General features: G+C 41.7%; 2 protein-coding genes across 2 annotated transcripts in view; one reads left to right on the top strand and one right to left on the bottom strand.

Annotated features, from left to right (window-relative positions):
* The window catches only part of LOC146495880 (uncharacterized), a 188,366-nt gene extending 185,934 nt beyond the window's left edge, over nt 1-2,432 (top strand). Inside the window, exon 2 of the mRNA XM_085144120.1 lies at nt 1,762-2,432. Within this exon, the coding sequence (XP_085000246.1) occupies nt 1,762-2,211 (450 nt within the window). The 3' untranslated portion in view covers nt 2,212-2,432. The remainder of the gene's footprint in view (nt 1-1,761) is intronic.
* Nucleotides 2,433-5,429: 2,997 nt separating this feature from the next.
* Nucleotides 5,430-13,275, bottom strand: fosl2 (FOS like 2, AP-1 transcription factor subunit). The gene is made up of 4 exons (XM_085142872.1): nt 12,418-13,275; nt 9,799-10,053; nt 9,518-9,625; nt 5,430-8,096 (listed from the first exon to the last, which is right to left on the bottom strand). Exons 1-4 carry the CDS (start codon nt 12,544-12,546, stop codon nt 7,548-7,550), a joined length of 1,041 nt encoding a protein of 346 aa, XP_084998998.1. The 5' UTR covers nt 12,547-13,275; the 3' UTR covers nt 5,430-7,547.
* Between the last annotated feature and the right edge of the window lie 9,279 nt (nt 13,276-22,554).

Here is a 22,554-nt window from a genome sequence, read left to right as displayed (position 1 = left end):
ACGTCATTTTATCGAGATTAATGCTGATAGCACTAATTTTGTTTGTTTTTTCAGAAATAGTTTACTGCGATATTTCACTAAATGCCTGTTAACTGTAAATTAAGAAAACTAAGAATTTTTTTGTTAAATTAAGCTCTAGCTAATAAGAGAATGAAAATCCAACAAGAATATGTTGATGTAACTTCAAGTTAGGAGACATCTGGGTGGAAGGCTGTGAAAGCTACCTCAGATGATCTCAGTGCTTTATCACCATTTCTATCTGGTGTGATCTATTTTATGGTTTGTGTTTTAGTGGTTGATGTTTATTAAACTGTATTTTATTTAAATATACCTCTTTTTTTAGACTGGTCCTTTCACATAATCCAATTATCAAGTCACTGTTTGTAATCCTGAATTCTTTGTTTAAAGACACTCATTGCACGATGCCCATGACTAGTAATATCTTAAAATATTCCAATTTAACTAAAGCTTTTAAGAGAGTATGAAGAAAGAAATACTTTGACTTCATTTAGAAAACACACCAACATTTGGTATTGCACCAGCAGTTTTCTTTGTATACAGGCTGTGACCAGCTAACCTGCTGCTGCTGATCTGAGGTTTACTGCACAACTGAATTCAACAATATAATACATCGACTGTGTACTGATGATACTGTCTTTATACTTAACAATTTAAAGTTAGTATACGGGTAGAATTTAGTGAATGAATCTAAGCATCATCAGCTAAAATTCATATTGTCTGTTACTCTTAATGTAACTCTAATGTACTCTGGTGTGGTCCCACGGGCTAAGGACTGACCACTAGGCATTTGAAGTAAGCCCCTCCCCAGGCCTTGGTCCAAGGTGGGGCTACAGTATCCCTGCTCTGATTGAGGTTGCTTACTTGGGTGTGTCTGGCGCCTCACTCAGGACTGAGTTGAGTTCATTTGCGTCACGGCTGTGTGAAGGCAGGCGGGAATGGTGTACCCAAGAGCAGGATTCACAGAGGCAAACGTGACTCAAAAACACTCGGCTTTATTCCTGGATTGCAGAAAAAACAGAAAACTAGCTAAACTGAGAATACAAATAAACTAAACAGGCAGGTAAGCTGGCAGACGTAACACACAGTGTAAAATGAGGGACGACGGAATGATGAGCAGGGGAAGATGCAGACGCTAAATACAAGAGGTGAAATGGACCAAGAAGGAACAGCTGGGAGACATGGCTGACACTGATCACACAGACGAGATGGGGAGCACACAAAACTGAATACATTGAAATAAGACAAAGACCTTCAAAGTAAAACAGGAAATGCAACACACATGCAGAGACACAGACTCAGAGAAACGGGCTTTACACAGAGACCCGACTGAACTGAAACAGAGGGAGTACAGAACCAAAACCTCACAAAACACTGAGTCATCAGACTCGGAACCATGACAATTTGCTAAAAAAAAACCAGATGAAACAGGGAAAATGTCAAAAATCCATTTAATTTAATTTCTTTTTAAATTTTCTATAGATATCACAATAACATCCTTACTAATAAAAAGAAGGAAAAAAGAAAAACTATTAAATGAGTAGCGAGGGAGGACAAGAAGGACAGACGCAACAACATTGTCATCCCCTATGTAGCCGGTGTATCAGAAAAACTCAGGAGGGTTTTCTCCAAGCATGACATCCCGGTGCATTTCAGACCCAGCAACACACTCAGACAAAAACTGGTTCACCGAAAGACAAAACGCCAAAACACAGACTTAACAATGTGGTGTATGCCGTACAGTGCAGCGAGGAATGCCCAGACCTCTACATTGGAGAGACCAAACAGCCACTTCACAAGCGCATGGCACAACACAGAAGAGCCACCTCCACAGGACAAGACTCAGCTGTCCATCTGCATCTTAAGGATAAAGGATACTCTTTCGAGGATGCCAATATTCACATTTTGGACAGAGAGGACAGATGGTTTGAAAGAGGAGTGAAAGAAGCCATCTACGTCCACTGTGAGCGACCATCTTTGAACAGAGGCGGTGGTTTACGACACCAACTCTCTGCCATCTATAATCCAGTTTTGAGATCCCTTCCCAGACGCCTTAACGCCCACTCACACCCTGGGCCATCTGACCTCAGGAATTCGCATGATAAGGTGGGGCCAGGTTTCACAATGAACTCACCCGAAACTCTGGCTGATTGGGACCCACACCCAGTTTCACACCTTGGCTCAGGCGATTAGATGATCATCAGGGGGTCCTTTTGTCCCTCTGTGGGGGGAAACTCCCACTAGGTTTATATCTGGGACTCTCCACCATTTGACCTTAGAACTGAAGAAGCTTCTTGGATGAGAGGTGAAACGTCTTCAAGTAACTTAAAGAAGTCCAGATGCTTTTCTTTGCAAGCTCCTTTGACTACGATGACCTGGATGACTGAGAACCTTCACAGACATATTAAATGAGTACATTTATGAACGTGAAATGCTGGAATTAATCAGATTATGTTCACACGAAAGGTATAAATGTAATGCTAGATTTTAAAACTTTTGTTAGAGTTTACAGTTAAATAAATATGTACATGTATCAACAAATTCTTTTAATCAGCTACCAGGCTACGTTTTAGGAATATATAAAGATGATAGTGTAAATTTTCTACCTCTGTTGTGTGAAGTAAAACTGACTTCTAGGAACAGACAATGGTGATCCCAACTGATAGCTGTGTAATCCATCCCATATCACTGTCATGCAAATATGAAAAAGTCATGCCAACTGAGGTTTTTCACCTGCCTGCACGTGTCCCTTATGCAATCTCATATCAGTTACATATTCATGCCGTTGATGCCAATAAAGTTGTGCTACTGCATCAATCTGTTACTATAGATGAGGAGCAATCCTAAACATAACATTTGGTAGATTCCATGTGTATACTAGATTTTCACTGGCTAGGGTTAGAAACAAGCTACAAAATCTGGAGAATAACCTCAAATCAGCACAGGTCACCTGACCATATCCTGTCCCCAAGAAAACAAGAACCCAGAATCCCAGCCACAGCAGAACTTGGAGTTGGTACCACTTCACCACTTGTCTCTATGTGCTAGCACTGCACTCACATTCACACCTATGGACAATTTAGAATTACCAATTAACCTAATCCCACTAACTGCATGTCTTTGGACTGTGGGAGGAAGCCAGAGTACCCACTCAAGCACTGGGAGAACACGCCAGTGTTGGGCAAGTTACTTTGAAAAAGTAATTAGTTATAGTTACTAGTTACTTCTTCAAAAAAGTAACGGAGTTAGTAACTGAGTTAAATTATTCTAAAAGCAATTAATTACTTGAAAAGTAACTATTGCGTTACTTTAAAAAAACGTTTAACCCTCTGGGGTCCAGGGTATAATTGGCCATTTTTAACTACTTTGGATTTTCCCTCCACATTTCACTTTTAAAAACTGTTTGTTTGCCTTGTTTGGTATCATCCTTTTCAGCACAACCTCACGTGTCTGAATTTACAGTTATGTTTTCATTTTGACATACTGTATTAACACAATTGATCTAAAATCAGACAAAAAACATAAAATCAGAGTAGAAAAAGTGATATTTTTACTGAAACAACCACAAACATGTTTAATGAATCCTATTTCATAACTTTAAATGCAAATATAAATTGTCAATTTTAAAATCCTCTGCACAAGTTTTGCAAACAACAAAGTTATTTGCATCCATTTACCTTTTACCTTGATTTTTTAAATAACCATTTCAAACTATTTACAGAACAATCAGCTGTTCTGCATTCAGTAAGATGCCACACAAATTATTTGTGCCACTCCAAAAAAAAAAAAAAAAAAAAAATTCTGTCCACTATAAAGGAGAACATCACAGCCTGATACCTGCAGGTCTGACAGCAGCAGGTGTATCACTGCTGTTTTCTACCTGGAGACAGCAGTCGCATCATTGTTCTGACACACAACACAAAACTATCCACAACTTGTAACGCCGTTATTCCCATCACTGAACTCCACACAGAAAGGCCCCGTCCAGGTGGTGGAATCAAACTCAGGACCTTCTTGCTGTGGGGCAATCGCCACACCACCCATTGCGCGTGCTGCCCACAAGTTTGTCCTTCTGAAGAAAACTCTCAATATGACTGAATGATGATGATGATGATGTCAATTTCATCTGTAATATTTTATGGTCTACAGATTTTAAACCCAACTTCCACTTCCACGTCAACGTTTTGTTGTAATTCCCATATTTGACCACTTGGGGGCTGCAAATACTCATGTTTGGATTTAAAACACAGTTTTTCATAAAAGGCCAAATATTTTAAGAGATGTTCAAAGTGTAGTGTGCCTGATGTTCAGGTCAAACGTATTAAGAGGTGAATTTTAAATCATTATCATGCTATCATTATCCATGATAGCAAAGTCATTTTATATTATACCCATTTAGTGATTGTTGGCTTTAAAATATACATAAAAGATAAGATAACTCTTTATTGTCATTGCACAGTCATACATAGTACAACAGTACAATGAAATTGGCACTACGCACAAAATAACACAACACAACAAAAGTAATAATAAATAAATAATATTGCCTGTGTACTTTACGGTAAAGCCTGCAGAATGTCAGTTTATCCTGTGCATTGACAGATCTTAAGATGATTATGCACGCTTTCACATGTTTTAAATTATTAAGTGAACTCAGAATCAGCTGATGATTCTCTACACCTCATAGGCAAAATACCTGTCAGTGCATTTTGGAACATTTCTAATGCCATGTGTCCTAACGCACCCTCTAAGTAGGCTGGGCTGCCATTTTGGTGAGTGAAGTTCTGGTATTTTATTGGGCTCTTAGCACTAATTAGAAGATGTCTGTTTCTGTGCCTTGCACCCGTACAGCTTATGTATCCCAAACTAAGATGATGGCAAACCTGACCCTAGTGTGAAGTCCAAAGCTGTCAGGGTTTTTTTTTTGTACTGTCTGGAAGGTTAGTTTAAGCTGAATGTGCAATAATTTCATTTGATGGATGCATTTTTCATTTGGATCTCTCAACCTTATGTTCACTCCCTAACGTACCACTCAGTCACCAGACTTTGAGATCTTTTGCACTAGTAGATAAATGTACTTTTAGCACAATGGGCCGCTTTCTCGTACCATACTCTGGTGAAGAGATGACACGAGAAGTTGTCTTCTTTATATATGACTCAAATATATTCTTAAAATATATTCTGTGAACGATTTTGAACATAACACCTTCACCGAAAATTTAATACCCATTTATATTTACGATGCTCTTGAATTCCTTTTGTTGTGTTGCTTTTCACTTGACAGTTCATCCAAGTATAAATGTAAAAAGAAATATTTTGGTTTAGTTCAAATGGAATAATTAATGCAGTAATATTAATTGTCTGAAATGCATTTTTTAAAAACCCAAAACAATAAAGGACAAAAACTCAAGTTGAAAATTATTTTTTTTTATTATCATTCTTTTAAATTAACAAACACTGCTATACATATTGCTGTTTTTTATTAATTTTGAATCATTTTAAACAGTTAAAGCATTTGGAAAAGAAGTAATAGTAAAACAGAGGACAGAGACAGTAGATGACATGTACAGTAGAAGATCTACAGTCAATGGCTTTCCTATGTGTGTCGAGGGGCTCCAGAATATTTCAACATACAGACATGGTGATGTTTTTGGTTATCATTCCACCTTCTCATGCAGGATAACAACCAGCCACAGTAAATCAACCATTACCGAGCCTTTCCAAACTAGCAGCAGCTTGTATTGAATTGAAAAGTCTGTTTTCTGCAACCAGCGCAACAAAACTCTCCCAACCATATCCCTTATTCTTCTCATAGCAAAAAGGTTTGCGATGGCACCTTCCTTTTACCCCTGACGTTAATAGTCATTAGGAATGTCTGAAGTAAACGAAAAAAAGAAAAGAAAAAAAGTCTCAGATATCGCTGTTGTGTCCTTCTCAGTGCATTAAACCCTCAACCCTTTAAGTTACACACATAAAAATAAAGACAAAGAAGTGTCATAGGTGTCCACTCTTTCATGTCAGGCCAGCTGTTGAGAGAGTCTTCGTATCCCTTCCTTATTCTCGTAAAGTTAACCACATCTGGCCCTCGTTTTAAGCCACTACGTTTCTAACCGAGTACCTCGATGTTGAATTCATGCACCCATAAATCACCACATCTGAGTTGAATTTAAACATCATTTCTTTACTAAAAGTGACAGATTTACAAACACAGTATAAACAGGGTTGACATCATTGGCAGCTGGCGACAGTCTAGACCACAGTGGCTTTTTCAAATTTAAGCAAAATCCCTCCTTTTCAGACAAAGACGGACGAATTACAGGATTACACGTGTCATAAAAATCTTTTTCCCCCCCCGGCTTTTCTGAAACCTGACCAGAGTTGGAAAAAGGTAAGCGCTTTGTTTAGAGGATGAACGGCACAAAGAAGCCGAGGAGGGTTTCGTTCAAACTCTTCGACCGAAAAGACGAACCTCTCTTGAAGCGACGGAGTTTAGTAAAGTACCACCTCTGCAACACTTTGGCTAGACCAATCAGCAGCCAGCAGTCCTGCAACGCTCTTCACAACTGGGTTCTACTACACATGAGAGATATCCCTGACATCAATGTAAATCACATACACTTTGTCAAAAACAGGTTGTAAAGTTCAGGTACAGAATCACTGAGGAAAAGCACACCAATACTACTGTAAAGTCAAGCCACTATGGCAAAATAGAAAGTAGAGAGTAGGAACTAGTCGTTGATTGAAAGTTGGCTCGTATCCTTTGCAACACTGAGGAGTGCTCGGGTCACCCTGCGGATGACCGCTTTGCTTTTCTACAGGCAGATTAAAGGAGAGGACAATGTCTTAACAAAACACTGTAAAATTTAATCAGCACAGGCCATAAATACAATTAAAGAGATGGAAAGAACATCAGGAATGTGCACACACTCTTTTCCTGAATCGAGTTCTGAAAGGACAAATCGAAGTGGAAAAAGAGATGAGAGGAAGTCTTTGCTCATTGTCTCTTTCTCCCCTTCCAGTAGAAAGCTGACCTCGTTTAGTGATTTATTTATTGATTCGTCTTGGCAGAGTGCAAGTGTCGGACACATGGCTTTTTGAACATTTTCAAAAATATATATATATATTAAGAACGCGCTCTCTTGCTGTAATCACATCAACCAACAGCTGCCAAATGCAGGCATGTCTTTCTTCTGAATTGTCTGCCCAGTAAACGTTGACACTCTGGAGTTGAAATGGTGAAGGGATGATGCTTTTCAGAGTCGGTGCACACACTTTGACGGATAAAAAAATTTTTATTTATTTTTTTTACACTGAAGCAGAACGAGAAGAAACACGCAGCGTAGCCCTTGTGGGTCTCCCTCTAAAAGGGGGAAACGGCTCACATGGTCAGCTTGGTCTGGACTTTTCAGTGTGCTCTTGCGTCTTTAAAGACACCGGAGGGAGGGTGGGGACGAGGGCGCGCAGTCGATCCTTGTGTTTGCTTTCAGCCACAGTGTTTGTTTCTCAGCTGCGCCGAGATGAGCCCTCGCTCAGAGGGCCAGGAGGGTCGGTGAGTTGAGGGAGTCTGAGGACTGGTCGCCGCTGCTGCTGCTGCGCCGGTGGGCCTTGGAGCAGGACTCAGAAGAGGGCGAGGGGCTTTCGGGCTCCACCATGTTGGGGTAGGTGAATATGAGGTTTGGAGCATTTGGTGTGGCAGCCGGAGTAGATGCTGCCACCACTGGAGTGTTCAGGCTGTCTCCATCTGGGCTGTACATCCCGCCACCGATGCTGCTGCTTCCCAGACAAATGGGCTTGATGATTGAGCGCTGAAGCTTGCCCATATTTTCGTCTCCGTCCTCGGGCTCCTGCTTCACCACCACTTGGTTCATCTGAGCCCGTGTGCCCATGTTGGTGCGCATGGTGAGTGGGAGCAGATTACACTGCTGCTGCTGCCCGGATGGCTGGTGGCGCTCGTCGATGGGCAGCTTGCACACGGGATTGTGGGCAACAAGCATGAACTCCAGCTTGTCTTTCTCCTTCTGCAGGGTCTCGATCTCTTTCTGCAGGTCTGCCTTCTCCTCCTCCAGCTTCTCAGTTTCCTGTTGAATGAAAATATGAAGTAAAGTTTAGAACTACCACTTGCATTTTGCCTTAACTGGACAGTGGAAATACAGAGACAATAAATACATAGGAACTTCATCCCTGTTATCACCAGGCCACCAAAGAGTGGTAGACGATTTGTTTAAACTTAATAAAAACATGATGCAACATCTTACTAATGAACATGAGGTGATAAAATCATCTTCAGCACTTGTGAAGTATGTAATATGAAGTTTCCAGACTGTACGTGTGGTTCTCTGAGAAGCCAAAAGAGGGCACTGTCTGTTCGCTTCAGTTTTCCCAAGCGCCACAATTTTATTAAACCCAGAAATTTGTCATGAACCATTTGGACTAACAACATGTAATCTCGAAGCCTTCTGCTTGAATTTGAGCGCCACATAATGACTGTGCCTTGTTTGTGTCTCAGAGAAATGAGATCCGCATCAAACAGTGTGTCATTAACGTGAGACACAAAAGACACAAATCCACACCATAAAGGCTTTCATCGGCCGTGAGACATGAGACATAAAGATAAGCTGACATGCTGTCTGAGAACTTTGACTCATGGGCAAAGGTATGAGGAAGTGGTACGCGAAGAGCCAAGAGAGGAGGCGCACAGCGAGACTCTTAAAGTGATAGTATCAGTTATTCAGAGAGTTCGAACACTACAACCTAATGTCACTGCAAAGCAACACTCCTTGGTTTCTATTTTTTTAAAGCAGGTGTATGAATAATGCAGTTTAATTTTTTGTTTTTCCTTGAAGCGTTGGCTGTGACTGTATGACTGTGTGTGTGTGCGCGCATGCTGTATACCCCTATGTGGGATTGTGAGACAAGCAATTTGCCCCTTTGACAAAATGTCCTACATTCATGGAGACAGCTGCCTGCAGCAAATTCCATTCCTGGGTTCTTTTTTTTAAGGCCTGACAAGCTCAACCTCACTGTAATTTGGGTAATTAGTCCATTTAGATGCCGTTACTGTCTGCCAGGCAGCACTGTGAGACAGCCCTACCTCTGTCTACAGCTGGCCGAGACAAAAAGCTTTTCATTGCCTGTCATCTCTTCACTCAGACCTTGCACTCAGAGACGCAGCGAGAGTCAAACCAGTAATGTGAGGTTGTAAATTTAGGTGTGGACTTCAATCACTCATCAAGAATCTGGACTCCTGCCAGGCCTCTAAACAAGTGCACTGTGTTCTCTGTGTATGCAAATATGTTTCTGTTTCCTTTTTGTTTTGCTACAAAATATTAAAAATGAAAAAGTTTGCAGAAAAAACAAAACAAAACAAGAAGCACAGGGCTTTACTGGCTAATTGTTCTCACCACAAGATGCTGCAGCACTTAGATTTGTGGTATTTTTCTATGAAGACAAAAACAAGAACATTTTGATGGTGATCTCCTGGCGCAGGTCTTCTACTCACCCCTTGCAGCATCTCGGTGAGCTCCCGCCGACGGTTACGGCACTTTGCCGCGGCTAACTTATTCCTCTCACGCCTCACCCTCCTCTTCTCCTCTTCCTCTGGGGTCAGCTAAGGGCGAGAAAAGAAAGAGCATGAAAGGTAGAATGAGGTATTTGACAGACACACACACAATCAATACGAAGCGAAGAGCATAAATAGGAGCTCGGTGTGAGCAGAGAAGCAATCAAAGAGATTTTTTTTTTTTTTTTTTTTTTTTGCAGTGGTTAGCTTTGGCTCGTTACCTGTTCATCCCTCTTGCGTCCTCTCCTGGTGTCCCCGATAGAGCGGATGACCCCAGGCCGAGCCAGTGGGTTGTGCGCAAGCAGACTGGGACCATTGGTCAGGTGATGGCCATATGGGTGGGAGCGGGAGTAAGGGTTGGACATAGAGGTGATGACAGTGGGCTGCACCATCCACTGCAGGTCTTGGCTTGTCGTGATTGCATTGATTGTGGGAATAAAGGCACTGTTGGAGCCGGGCATGTCAACCCTGTACTTCTGGAAAGAGAAGGGAAAAGATGGTGAAAAAGGATGCATGATGAAGGTAAAAGTCTCCAGAAAAGGATAGATTTATTTCCTAATGTGCTGCTTCTGATCTATTCCAGAAGCATCTCTGCTGTGCTTAGAGTACCATCACAGAGATGCACACACCACCACCCACCGTCATCAGATTCACACATTTTTCCACATTTCAAGCTTATAGTAGTGATTCAGTCCACATAGGCGAAACACTGTATGTAACCCCTGGAGTGAAACAGTGACACATGCAGTGATTCATGTGGGAAAGCCCAAGGTGTCCACTGCATCTCATTTTTACTACAATGAGACATAACAGTGCACTAGAGAGCCATTTCACATCTTCTTAAGTTCACTTTTGATTTGACGGGGCAGGTGGGAAATGTAAAATTATATTTTTAATGGAATAAACTTTATTAAATTTATTTCACAGAAGATTTTTTTTAAAAAGAAACATGCAATCGAGGGGGGGGGGGATAGTGAAAAAAAAAACAAAAACAAAAAAACATGCAGTCACTGCTTTGTGAGAACATCTCAAGATATAATATGTTCCAGAATGGTAGATTTTTGTTTAGACTGTCATACAGACAAACATTTTACATATCGTGCCTATATACATTTGTGCAACAAGGTCTTGTACAAACATTATCAACATGAGAAGTGATGTTAGATCATTGTTTCTGGTATCAAAAAGGAGGACTGCCGGCCCGTGTGCGTAAATTACGCACGTCCCCACATCCCCGTTATTCCCGACTTTCCGTCGGATATCCCGGCAGTCTCTTGCAACTTTGTTTATCTGGTGAGTCATTGTGTATTGCATTTGTCGAGCACATGTGAAACGCGGTCAGTTCCAGTAAGGGGGGAAGCAGACAGCTGTAACAAGCCAGGCATATTATCCAGAATTATGCGAGTGGAATTTTTGGGCCAGTTTGGCTTCAGAATAAGAGCACTGGAATTTACAATACATATAAACCAGGAAATGAATAACTGCCTACAAAGGACATTCTGTGGAATCATGACATTAGAGCCAAACAAGTCCGATTAAAATGATACTGGTCTTACAAAAACACGCGGGGGGAGGGGGTCGTTAATAAACTAGCAAAGAGTTCATGTTCCAACCCTGTAATGGGAAACAGGCAGCCAGCGTGTGATTACAGGGAACCAAAGCAATGATACACGCTGTCCAAAAGTCTTTTACCGTAATGTTGCGTGAGCCTGAGGAGGCTTTTCCACAGAATTGCACGGCAGAGGGTGTGGGGGTAAACAACATGCCTGTTCCCGGATTTATATCCTCGTATTTTTGAGATACCGCGTCTTCACGGCATTACACTGACGCACCTCTACTGTATCTAAAGTCTCACTCAGACTATGTAAAAGCGTAACCTTATGAGATTTTGGTGTTTTAGATGCATCTCTACAATTACTACCGTGAACACAGCGAGGAAGAACGGGCTTTTGATTGCCCTGCGCTCCCAGTCAGAGCGCGTTTCCAGCTGGAGAAAACGTGCCATGTGCAGCCCGAGACCCGCCTGATCGAATTAGACTCTGATCCCATGTGGAATAATAACATGTGGACACTTAAACGGAACTTAGATCAATTCTGCAGCAACACATACGGAATATTGAAATCAGACACCTCACAGCCCAACACGAAATGCCTGTTGCATCCACTATGAGCTTCATCTCTAGCTAGTTTATTATTACCACAGCATGAAAAGTGTAAAAAGCTCAGGTGTGCATTTGTTTTACACGCATTCGTCTCTGTGAGACAATTCGCAAAGAACCCAGAAATGTTCCAGTTTTACAAACGCACAGGGAATTTGGCAGAAAGAACGGCGAAATTAACATCTGTAAATCACAGACTCGGATTCATTCCAGTGTGCCAAATTTTCCTGCAACAGCGCACAAACCACCGTATATGTCTTTTTTTTTTTTTTTTTTAATTGTTGGCATAAGACAATTGTACCATAAATTTACGCAAACTCGCGCATTGTCGCCAGCTGCGGTGCGCACTAATGGAGAAATGTAACATTAGACAAAATAATCAGTGTCTAAATATTATAAAAGCAAAATCATTGTAATATTATTAGGCTGCACCTATGCACAGATTGACTACTGCCCCTGTTGAGTCACTGATTCGAACCGTGTCACTGGGTTCATTTGGATTTGTGTCTCCAGGCGACCCGGAAAATTCCTGTTTAAATTCAGTTAACGGCTGGAAGTAGCAACACGATGGAATAATTTTCTAAAAATCGGACTTCGCACAAGAACGAACTGACACTTTCATGTTATCCAGAATGCATTCATTAATTGATTAATCTGCAGCCAGTCCTTTCCTTCTGTTACCTGGTAGCTTGAGGTAGAGATCGGACTTCCGATCGTGCTGCTGCCGCTTGTGAAGGACTCTGGCTGGGCCGGAGAGGTGCTGCTGCCGCGGGACGAGGTGTCGTAGTTCCCGGAGTAGTCCTGGTACATGATCCAGGAAAGAGGAAGATTTCAGTGCACTGTTTGAGCTCTGAGAGCCTTTTTTTTTTAAATCCCCGATGCAAAAAAAGGCACCAACAGGAAAAAAAAATCCTCTGATTCGAGAAGTCGTTAATTTCCAAAGCAGGAGAAAAAAACAAAAGTGCAATTTTGCTCCTGTAAACTGACCTAAAACATTTTACTGATAATACAAATCGTTTTTTTTCTTGTGTATTATCCCTGCTTGTAGAGTCTATTTCTTGTTGTTGTTTTTTTCCTGGAGCCGCAGGTAGACCTACACTACGCTGCAAAAGATCCTCTCAGGTGCGCAAACTTCAGCTTAAAGTCAGCAGCACACCTTCAGCAGTCAGATCCAGCAGCGACAATCAAACATGTAGTTAGAGTGACTCACACAGGTTAACATTCGCTTTAAAGCCTATTGCCTCTCTACTCTTCTCAGTATTTTCCGTCGCCTTGCCAGCTACACTCCTCTGAGCTCTCTCTGCTGCTCACGGAACACTTCGAACTTTTTTTTTCTTTTCCTTTTTACCACACTTCCTAGAGATGACTCACTTCAATGGCACTATGAAGAACTGCAACGGCTTTTCAACACCAACGAAAGAGCCTACGTCACGCATGGGGCGTTGCGACTTCAGCAGGGAGGGGTTGTCTCTGCAAAAGGCAGTGAAAAAGAAAAGATCCGTTATCGCCATCCTGCGCTCTGCGGACAGCAGGGAGAAAACCGAAAAGCTGGGATTCGCTAAAAGTGGTCCAGAACATGTGTGGAGGGGTTTATTTTTTGTTACGGACGTCAGTGCTGCCGCGGAGTTCACTATTTGTCTGACTTGCTTGGGTCCATTGACGCATGTTTCCTAAAATGGGCAGTTGCGTCAGCAAGCGCGTGTGGGTTTCCTTGGTTAAGGAAGCGTCAGACACTGGAGGGATTCCCTCCCCTCGCGCGCTGTGGTCCGGACTCGGAGCTCACAGCTCGCCGGTCCAGGTTCGGCCACCCGGCAGTGATGAAAAACCGACACATTAAAGCTTAGAAACTTAGAACTAAAGCGACTCTGCACGGATACGCGTGCACCCGCACACACCGGGAGCGAGTGCTGCGCAGTAAAAGCATTTATTAAAAGTTTCTCAGCTTCAAAATGAAATCCATATCTGTAGCTGTGCACAGCCTGAAAATTCGATAAATCAAATAAAGACAGAGAGGAGGGGGGGTATCATGGTGGGTGTAACTATTTCATGTCCACCAGCTTTTATTTGCTGCTCATATACACACTGGGCGATTGGACACGCGGCGTTTCTGCACAATTAAACCTTTGTGTGCTTTGGCGCCGCCGCATTGTGCCTAATTTGGAGAAAGGTGGCACACAACACGGACGGTCAGATTAATGTGGCCCGCCGGTTAGTACAGCACGGCGGCTTCAAAGGAATCTTGGTGAAATGTGGGCTAATTGTAATTCGGACGCACCTCATAAACAAGGGCGCAGCGCCCAGAATGTGACACGTTACACGATATAAAATGGCGCATTAAGTCTAATCCCATCTGCCACGGTTCCTATTTTAATCTGCAACACCATAACTGCTGGTGCCGCGCGCGTCTTTGCCAGAAAGCCTCGCTCCCATCAGAAAGTTTGAACCGGGGGAAGTTGCGCTGAGGGAAAAAATAATCTGCGGGGGGTTTCTGGGGTGACCAGTCAGCCGCTCTTTGCCTCACTTTGTTCGCTTGCTCATAACGTGAAGACGTCAGTTACACTTACAGGTACTGCAGCTCTCCTATATGTCACCCTTTCCAGAGTTACTGGGTGTCATTCATTTTCGCCCCGTTACCTTTTGACCTGCGCACTGATCTGTGACGCCCTGCCTGTCGTGCGTTTTAGTTTCCCGAAGATGTTGAGTAATTCTGTATCTAAATGATACTAATTAATGGTTAAGCTTTTGAACGCAGCTAAGTGTTGCTAAGCGACGCGTTTTCTGCAAAATAGCTAAAGGGTGGGTAATCTAATCTGCCATCCCATAATTAATGCCGTAATATCATTTGAGACGCACCCATGGGCGTCAATTTGGGAGCACGATGTGACACTGTGACAACCTTTATATGGGTCCAAGTTTGATCTTTGAGGATCATGGGACACGCCACAGTCAGTCAGCCAGACGCTGCTGCTCCAGTTTGTCTTCAGTTTCTTGGAGTTAAATCGCAAACTCTCCGCCTTCAAGGAGCCCAAGGTCAGGGGTCAGGTGACACAAGAGGGTGTTTGGTCAATGTGCGCACTGAGATCATCTTATCTATCCATCACACATCAGAAGGAATCTGTTATACAGAACATCTCATTCAGCCTGACGTCCGCTGAAGGTCCACTGAACGTCCGCGCGCAAGAGGCTTACCTGGCCGCGGCAGACGCGCTTCAGGTGCTCGTGACGCAGGAGAGTTGATGCCTAATGCTGCCTTCAGGTACCGCCGCATAAATCCGAATGAGGAGATTGTAAACAAAGGGCAGTCAATCCAGGTTCGGGGGGATACATACAGAATATATTAATAAGAGCTAACGTAGATAGTTATTATAACTTAACAACAAAACCCATTTCATGAAAACACCTAACATGGCCTATAGTAGGAAATGATCATCTAATCATGCATCATAGACATCAGTCACACGGCGTTTTCCGTTTGCAGGATCACAGCCCTTTGATGTTGGGTTGTTTTTTTGATTTTCACTTTTTCTGTTGTGTAGCACATTATGAGTACTTTAAAGCTATCTTTGACTCCTTTTTCCCGACCACATTATTTTGCGCAACAAGATATAGGGCATGTTATGGATTATATCGCAGTCATCATAACATCAGAATCCCCAAGATTACTGGAAGTGTTTCGCAAGCATGATCGTAGGAATAATAACAAACCCATGACATGACGTCCATTTAATTTTGGTCATTGCTGTCAATGATCCAGCAGAGTACTTTTTTCTTTAAGTGTGCTTTAAAATAATCGTTGTTAAATTACAATGCTGTACTTTCAGCTCTAAAATAAAGTGGTGTTTTTTACGTTGTAAAACATTTTGCAGTTCTGTTCTGTATAGAAATCTTTGCAACACGTTTGCTGTGTGATTTTCATTGTACTGCTGTTTGAGTGTTCCTGCTGTCAGTGCCACAAACAATTTATTACCCTAAATAAGATACACCCTGGAGTCAGTTTCTAGTTGTTCTTCAACCATGACAAGTACTGAATGCTTTCATCCTCCAATTTCCCACACCCAGGGACATTTCCAAGATATCCAAGAAGATGAAACATTTTTTGGGAGTCACATAGAACCAGAAGTTAGAACGTCTGATTATAAATGAATACAGAGAATGTGTGTAAAAAACATTTCATTTGGTATAATTTTCTGGCTCATTTGCAGTCCCCCTCATAGAGATGTATTGCATGATAAGTGGCTGTACCACAGTTTAAATATTGTTTTTTATTTATTTTATTTATTGTTGTTTTTTTTAAAAAATAGGAATAGTATGCACACAGTATCATAATGTGCATATCATTATCGTGTATATTTTTATAGTGCAGCTAGAGATTATTTTAATGACTTGAATACTGCTGAAAGCTTGGTCTATAGGCTTTATCTATAGTAATATATTATACATGAATATATTTTAGTCACAGAAATATATATATCCCAAGAACAAGGGTCTCATGCAGGGGCTTGTCCTTCCATGATGGTTTGTTCTCTTGCTCCCTTTCTTGGGTTTCTGCTGCCCAAGGTATTCACTGAGCACGCCGCCATCATTCTGATGTACTCGTGGATGTTTGTTGTCTCATCCTGGATTGTGGTACCCCCACTCACTAGGAACAGCACAGTCCTAGGAACAGCAAAGATACTGCGCAGGACCTTCAAGCTCCCAGGCCTCTCTCTGCTGGAGGACCTGAGCTTGAAAGACAAACTGCATTAGTGTGTGTGTGTGTGTGTGTGTGTGTGTGTGTGTGTGTGTGTATATAACATTTATGAAATGGAGAAATATTTCTTACCATAAATTTGTCATTTTACAAACAGCAGGACATGTGTGTGTATGTGTATATGTATATGTATATATATCTATATATACACACACACACACACGGGCGGGCGGAGGGAGGGAGGGAGGGAGGGACGGACAGACAGACAGGCAGGCGGATAGATAGACAGATAGATAGATAGATATGTATAGAAATAGATATATAGATATACATATACACACACGTCCTGCTGTTTGTAAAATGACAAATTTATGGTAAGAAACATTTACCCACTTCATAAATTCATAACAGGACATGTAAAAATATACAACTGGATGACTTGAAGGTTAAATGACATACAAAACTCCTGAAAAGTGCATTTACAGTCACACTGAGTCACTTCATTGCTACATAATTCTCTGGAAAACAGCTCAGTTTGCCAGAGAGGAGGAGACTGTTCAGAATTCACTACATATTTCCTTCACTTATTTTTTTTGCCCTTGCATCACTTTGTTTTCCTTTTCCTTTGCCGTCAGTCGCCTGTCATGTTGTCATGTTCTAATACCTTAACCTGGATAATAGCTCAACATGATCAGTGTGGCTAATCTCACAGCTCAGGTGCAGCCAGTAGGACACACGTAGGTAACAAAGTGCTGACTCTGAGCACACAGAGTGGGTTAAAGAACAATCAGAGTGACCGACAGTGGGACTGTGCTAGTGGCCTGTTAACACACTTCACGTGCTGTTTGATTACGCATCAACAGCAACACCGAGTTCACTGCATTTTTGAGTTAGCCGAGCAAAATCTAGCAGGGAGCTGATACCCTCCTTGCGCATGCACTGACAATGCTGTGGCAAACATGTGCTCCCTTTGTCACAGTGTTTTGTGCAAGTTGGAGGTTTTGAATGGAAATCTAATCAGCGGTTTCATCAGGAAGCCCAGTGTGCAGGAACACGGCTTTAAAAAGAGGAGGCTGGATGCCAGACGGGCAGACAGCTCCTGTGAATTGAAGCAAGCATCCTTCAGTGATTTCATTTACTGGTTGCTGTGGTGACTCATGTAAAGCAGTCAAACACAGCAGCGCAGAGGGATAATTTGAACGTTCTTGACCTCCGGAGTGTGGGATTGCAGAGAGAAGAAGATGAATTCATTGGCCGCATACTCTCCAATAAGGCCGGTCACATCATTCAGGTATGCAAAAAGCTCAGCAGCTGCTCAACAACATCTTCACCCTGACCACGTCCATATGGACTGAATTCTAATCCACTCAGACAACTGGCCTGCTTTGGTGTAGTTTCAGCCTTAATGCCAGATCCCATTTAGCAAAACAATTAATTAAACACTTATGACAATCATTCAGGAACACCTGAGACTGACTTTGAAGGACTGCATTGGACAGACATGGCTCAAAACACTGCACAGAGAATCTCAAAAAGAGCTACTTATTTTACACAAGATCGGAGCTTTACTCAGAATCTGAGGATGTGGTTTTATCAGTTCTGATATCAAAATAAAGCAGCAAACCCTTCATTATAAACTAGGAGAAAAGTGACATCCAGTGTTTTAGGAAGATGATATATTGAGTTAAATATGAGAGATTGTGTTCACAATAAATTTGAACCCTTTTAAATATTATTATTAAATTTAGCTTCCCAAATCAACTCTAAAGCCATTAACAGAAACTGTTTTCTGTAGCAAAATCTAAATTTAGTTTAAAAATCCTTTCACTATCACTTGGTATTTAAACACATTGATTTTTATCTCGAATGAAAGCGTTCACATTATGGGAAAGAACCTCATTTGCTTTCTTGCTAAGTGCTAAGTGTTAAATGAGAAGATTGATATCACTTTTGGCTTACATGCAAATATGGTCGACAGTAGTTCATTTACACATGGAACTAAACGTTTGGTACACGATATGCTAATTTTCAACCTCTGCATTAAAAATGTAACACAAAACACCTGCAATACAAAAAGGAGGAAAAGTAATGAAGAAATTATCTTTAAAAGAAGACTAGGACCTTAGGTTGCTATAAGGGTTAAAATTAGAGTATGTGAAGTATGGTTTAAATTATAATTAGGATTATAGGAGGTAAAGTTGTGGTGCAATGGGAACTAAAAAGACTGTCATTTACTTAAATTACTGAGTAACTTTAATTATTATAGTAGTAGATTGCCCCGTGTGAGGGCTGCACGGCATCAACGCATTAGCGCGGTGATCACCAATCACATGGGGCGAGCCGCCTTAACTTGCTAACGGAGATTTGCTGCATTAACGCAGTTAACATCATTTTAACCAGATTAACCCTGACAGCACTATATCATAGCTAAGAAAAATAACGAGAAACAGCAAAAGAAGCCATGTTTTTCCTGACAAATCAAGAAAGATATCATTGTTAATTAGTTAGCTTTACATTTGTTTGCTTTTGGATTTTTTTTCTCCCGTGGACAGAATTGGGCTAGCTAGCTATGTTTCCCTGTTCCCAGGGAATATAGCTAGCTAGATTACTAGCTATAAGGTAACAATAACTAGAATAACCATTTGTTACAACCAAGGTATGCAGAAGAGCATCTTTGAACGTACAACACTTTGAACCTTGCAGCAGATGGGCTACTGCAGCAGAAGACCACACCTCTCAGCTACAATTTACACAGTCTTACTAAAACTGGACAACAACAAATTGGAAAAATGTTTCCTGTTTATTTCTACTGCAACATTCAGACGGTAGCGCCAGAAATTGGAACATGAAAACATTTCCTCGGCAAAGTTTGGAGCCCGTAGTCCCAACTGAGCTTGGTTTAAGTTTCAAAGTCTGAGTATTAATGGTTTAAAATGTAAAAGTCACGAGATCTAAGTCCAGTAAAGCATGTTTAGGATGACGTGGAACAGGATATTCACATCTTGGAAGTGATGTGATGTTGATGCATTGACTGTGTGATTCTATAATGTCAATTTGAATCAAAATCTCAGAGGAATGTTTCCACCACCTTGTTGAATCAACCCTCTACTACCAAGGTGTACCTAATAAAGTGGTGAGTATCTATTATTACAGTGACCAACCATCTGTCCATTCTTTTTTGCTGATCCTCGACAGGGTCAAGGGGGGGCGGGGTTAGTGCCTATCCCAACTACCATAGGGCTAGACGTGGTGTGCACCCTGGATATTACAATATTACAATAGTAAGCAAAGAGATGCAAAAATAAATCCCATGTTAATTCTACTTCCATGCTAATTCTACTAATTTGGCGATATTAACTGCTGCCCCTACTCAGCTTTTATAAACTGGCCAATCAGCTGAAACTGTGTTTATATTTGTTCATCTACCCGTTTTTTGCTCTCATCATATATGTATACACACACACACACACACACACACACACACACACACACACACACACACACACACACACACACACACACACACATATGAGTCATGTTAAGCAAATGTAGTGAAGCCCAAGAATAAAATATGCACCTGAAAATGAGAAGTAATTGGTCCCCTCTAAGTGATGGCTTGTACAGATGAAGACAGAGGGAATGTCTGAATTCTTTTTTTATGGTAATTGTTAAGCTTGATGTGAAATGTGCAGTCTCGAGGAGTATTGATTATGTTAAGAGGCTCTTCTTCTATAAATATCAGTAGTTAAAAGAAAAGGTGCCAGGTGGGAGAAGCGCTTCCTGCAGGGCTGAAGTGTGGTTACAGTGCTGCAACCTGAAACCTGCCTACACATCACCGCTGCTGGATGTGGAGCTGACTCTCTCTCTTTACAGTAAACAAATGCATGTGAACCATTTGAATTTCTGTCATAACTTCCAGAAGGCAAACAAATCCTTTTCCATGACTGTTTGTCATCTCAAACGAAGAGAGCAGCCCCACTTACTGGATTGAAATGCGACATATCAAAATATAGCAAGGAATCTGTTTAAGGGGAAACAGCACTTGTTTTAAACAAGATTGTGAAAAGTTCTGAGAAAATACTCATTATGATATCTTAAAGGGTTATTCTAAAAATGAAAGCACAAATCCTTGGGCCACTACCTCATGGGAGCTGAAGTTTTGAGATATTTAATGTGTGAGGATTTATGTGTCTGAAACAGATAAATTATAGTTTATCTGATCTTCTGCCGAGATTTAGATGAGAGGATGGACATGAGAAGTGTATGCATTATCTTACATTATCACTTCTGCTGGAAGCTGACTGACTCTCTTTACAGTAAACAAATGCATTTCAACATTTGCCATTTCTGTCATAACTTCCAGAGAACAAACCAAACAGCAAACCTTTTCCATAACAGTCATGTGCTTCAACTCTGACTGAAAAAAGAGCGAGAGCCTTCATGCTTGTTTGCTGCTGTGGTAGAGAAACAAACCAAATGACATCATCTAACCCGACTTCAGCCACCACTTGTTTTCATGTCACTGTGGGAAATCTAACATACATTTTGTTGCAGGAAATTGCAGACCAGCAAGAGGCTTCATTCTGTAATTTACCCAACAGCCCCATTTAATGGAGTGACCGCAGGCAAAGAGCCACGACAAGACACCCGTAATCACCCGTGCCTTCACAGATACATGCCCGAACGCACACTTGCTTCACGAGCATTAAGGTATCAGTTCCTGATACAATGGAAGGAAGTGCGTCACAGGCACGCTGCACTTCGACACAAAGAAGAATGGAACGCTGCCCAGGCACAAACAGAGTGAGAGACAGAGAGAGAAGGGGAAATGTTGGAGCATGTGGTGGAAGAAGTGAACAAATAACGGCGTCCGAGAGGAGAAAAGAACACGAGTGGTCGGGGGACTTCAGAGCAGGTCAACACAGCCACCTGCGATTTTGCAAATAAACACAACCCCGCCATTCCTTCCACTTTTACTGGACTGCGAATAACTCAGTGGAAGAAAACAACAGTCCGCCCCTCACCTCCCCACCTCATCTCGCCCAATTCTAGAAAGAGAGGAAAGGAAAAATGCTGGGCGCCTGAGAAAAACAAGTTTTACGTGTTGTTTTGTTCCTCCTGCGAGTTGTTTTCCTCGTCTTGAGCCCAAAACAGTCCAATGACATGGCATTTGTGGGCGACGCTTCTCACAATGGGCGAGTTTATCTCCCTCTGTCAACAAGGTTATCAGTGTAATTTATGAGGATGCTAGTCTGAGGTCCGTGCAGCCTGGAATGTTAATGGGTTTTGGTTGAATTGTACTCTTGCTGCTGCTGCTTGACCTCAGTTGACTGAGCATCACACTACCTTCTGCTCCCGTTGAACATAAATGTCTCAGTCTTTAAGTTTAAAATGCTGCATTATTGTCTCCACTAGACTTCCCAGAAATCTCCTGTTAAACAACAAGTGTGGGCGGGACGGTGACATAATTTTACCTTTGGATTTTCACTTGCTGATGTTTGAGTTTCAGGGCTTTTGATCTGTTTTAGCTAACTCTCTGTTTCTTCTGGAAGTCTGGAAACACTAACACATCACTTCCTGTCCACTAGAACAGTTTTCCCAGGAGGCGGTAAAAATGAGGTTGAATCAGTTACTGTAAAAGCAGCAGATTCACCTCTCTGGAACAAAAAACGGGGGATTTCAGTCGAGCAGAACTGCATGTCTTGTCACAGCTTAAGGGAAGATCATTGCTGGCGTGTCTTTAGAAGCAATTTTGCGTTTCTCTGTGTAAACATAAAGACTGCTTTGTTTTCATCGCTGTGTGTACCAGTAACTCGCTCGCTATTACTCCACTCTGAGGCTTATCTTCACTGCAGAATAATCCTCATTGTTGTGGCTCCGTGAATCCAGGTCCTCAGAGGAAAATCTTTTGTGGAATAAGATGAAGAGATATACAGCATCAGTGATCCGCTTTTAGATCTCTCCCGCTGCTGCTTCTTTGATATCTTACTACGTGTCATAGAGTAAATTTGATGTTTTAATTACAGTTTTGAGCTGAACACACTGATGGCAAAGCAGCAACCTTGAACACAGTTTTAACCATTTTGTTTTCATACAGAACAAAAGGAATTTTCTTTATACTTAGCTTC

This window comes from Neolamprologus multifasciatus, chromosome 19 (genome assembly GCF_963576455.1).
Source record: "Neolamprologus multifasciatus chromosome 19, fNeoMul1.2, whole genome shotgun sequence".
NCBI lineage: Eukaryota > Metazoa > Chordata > Actinopteri > Cichliformes > Cichlidae > Neolamprologus > Neolamprologus multifasciatus.
This window is presented reverse-complemented; position numbering and strand designations above follow the sequence as displayed.

Excerpts from the sequence above, each read along its gene's own strand:
- fosl2 (XM_085142872.1), bottom strand. The coding sequence starts at position 12,546 with ATGTACCAGGACTACTCCGGGAACTACGACACCTCGTCCCGCGGCAGC. Across the intron at positions 9,626-9,798 it reads GACGCAAGAGGGATGAACAG|CTGACCCCAGAGGAAGAGGA; the intron begins GTAACGAGCCAA and ends TCTCGCCCTTAG. Across the intron at positions 8,097-9,517 it reads TCACCGAGATGCTGCAAGGG|GAAACTGAGAAGCTGGAGGA; the intron begins GTGAGTAGAAGA and ends TTCATTCAACAG.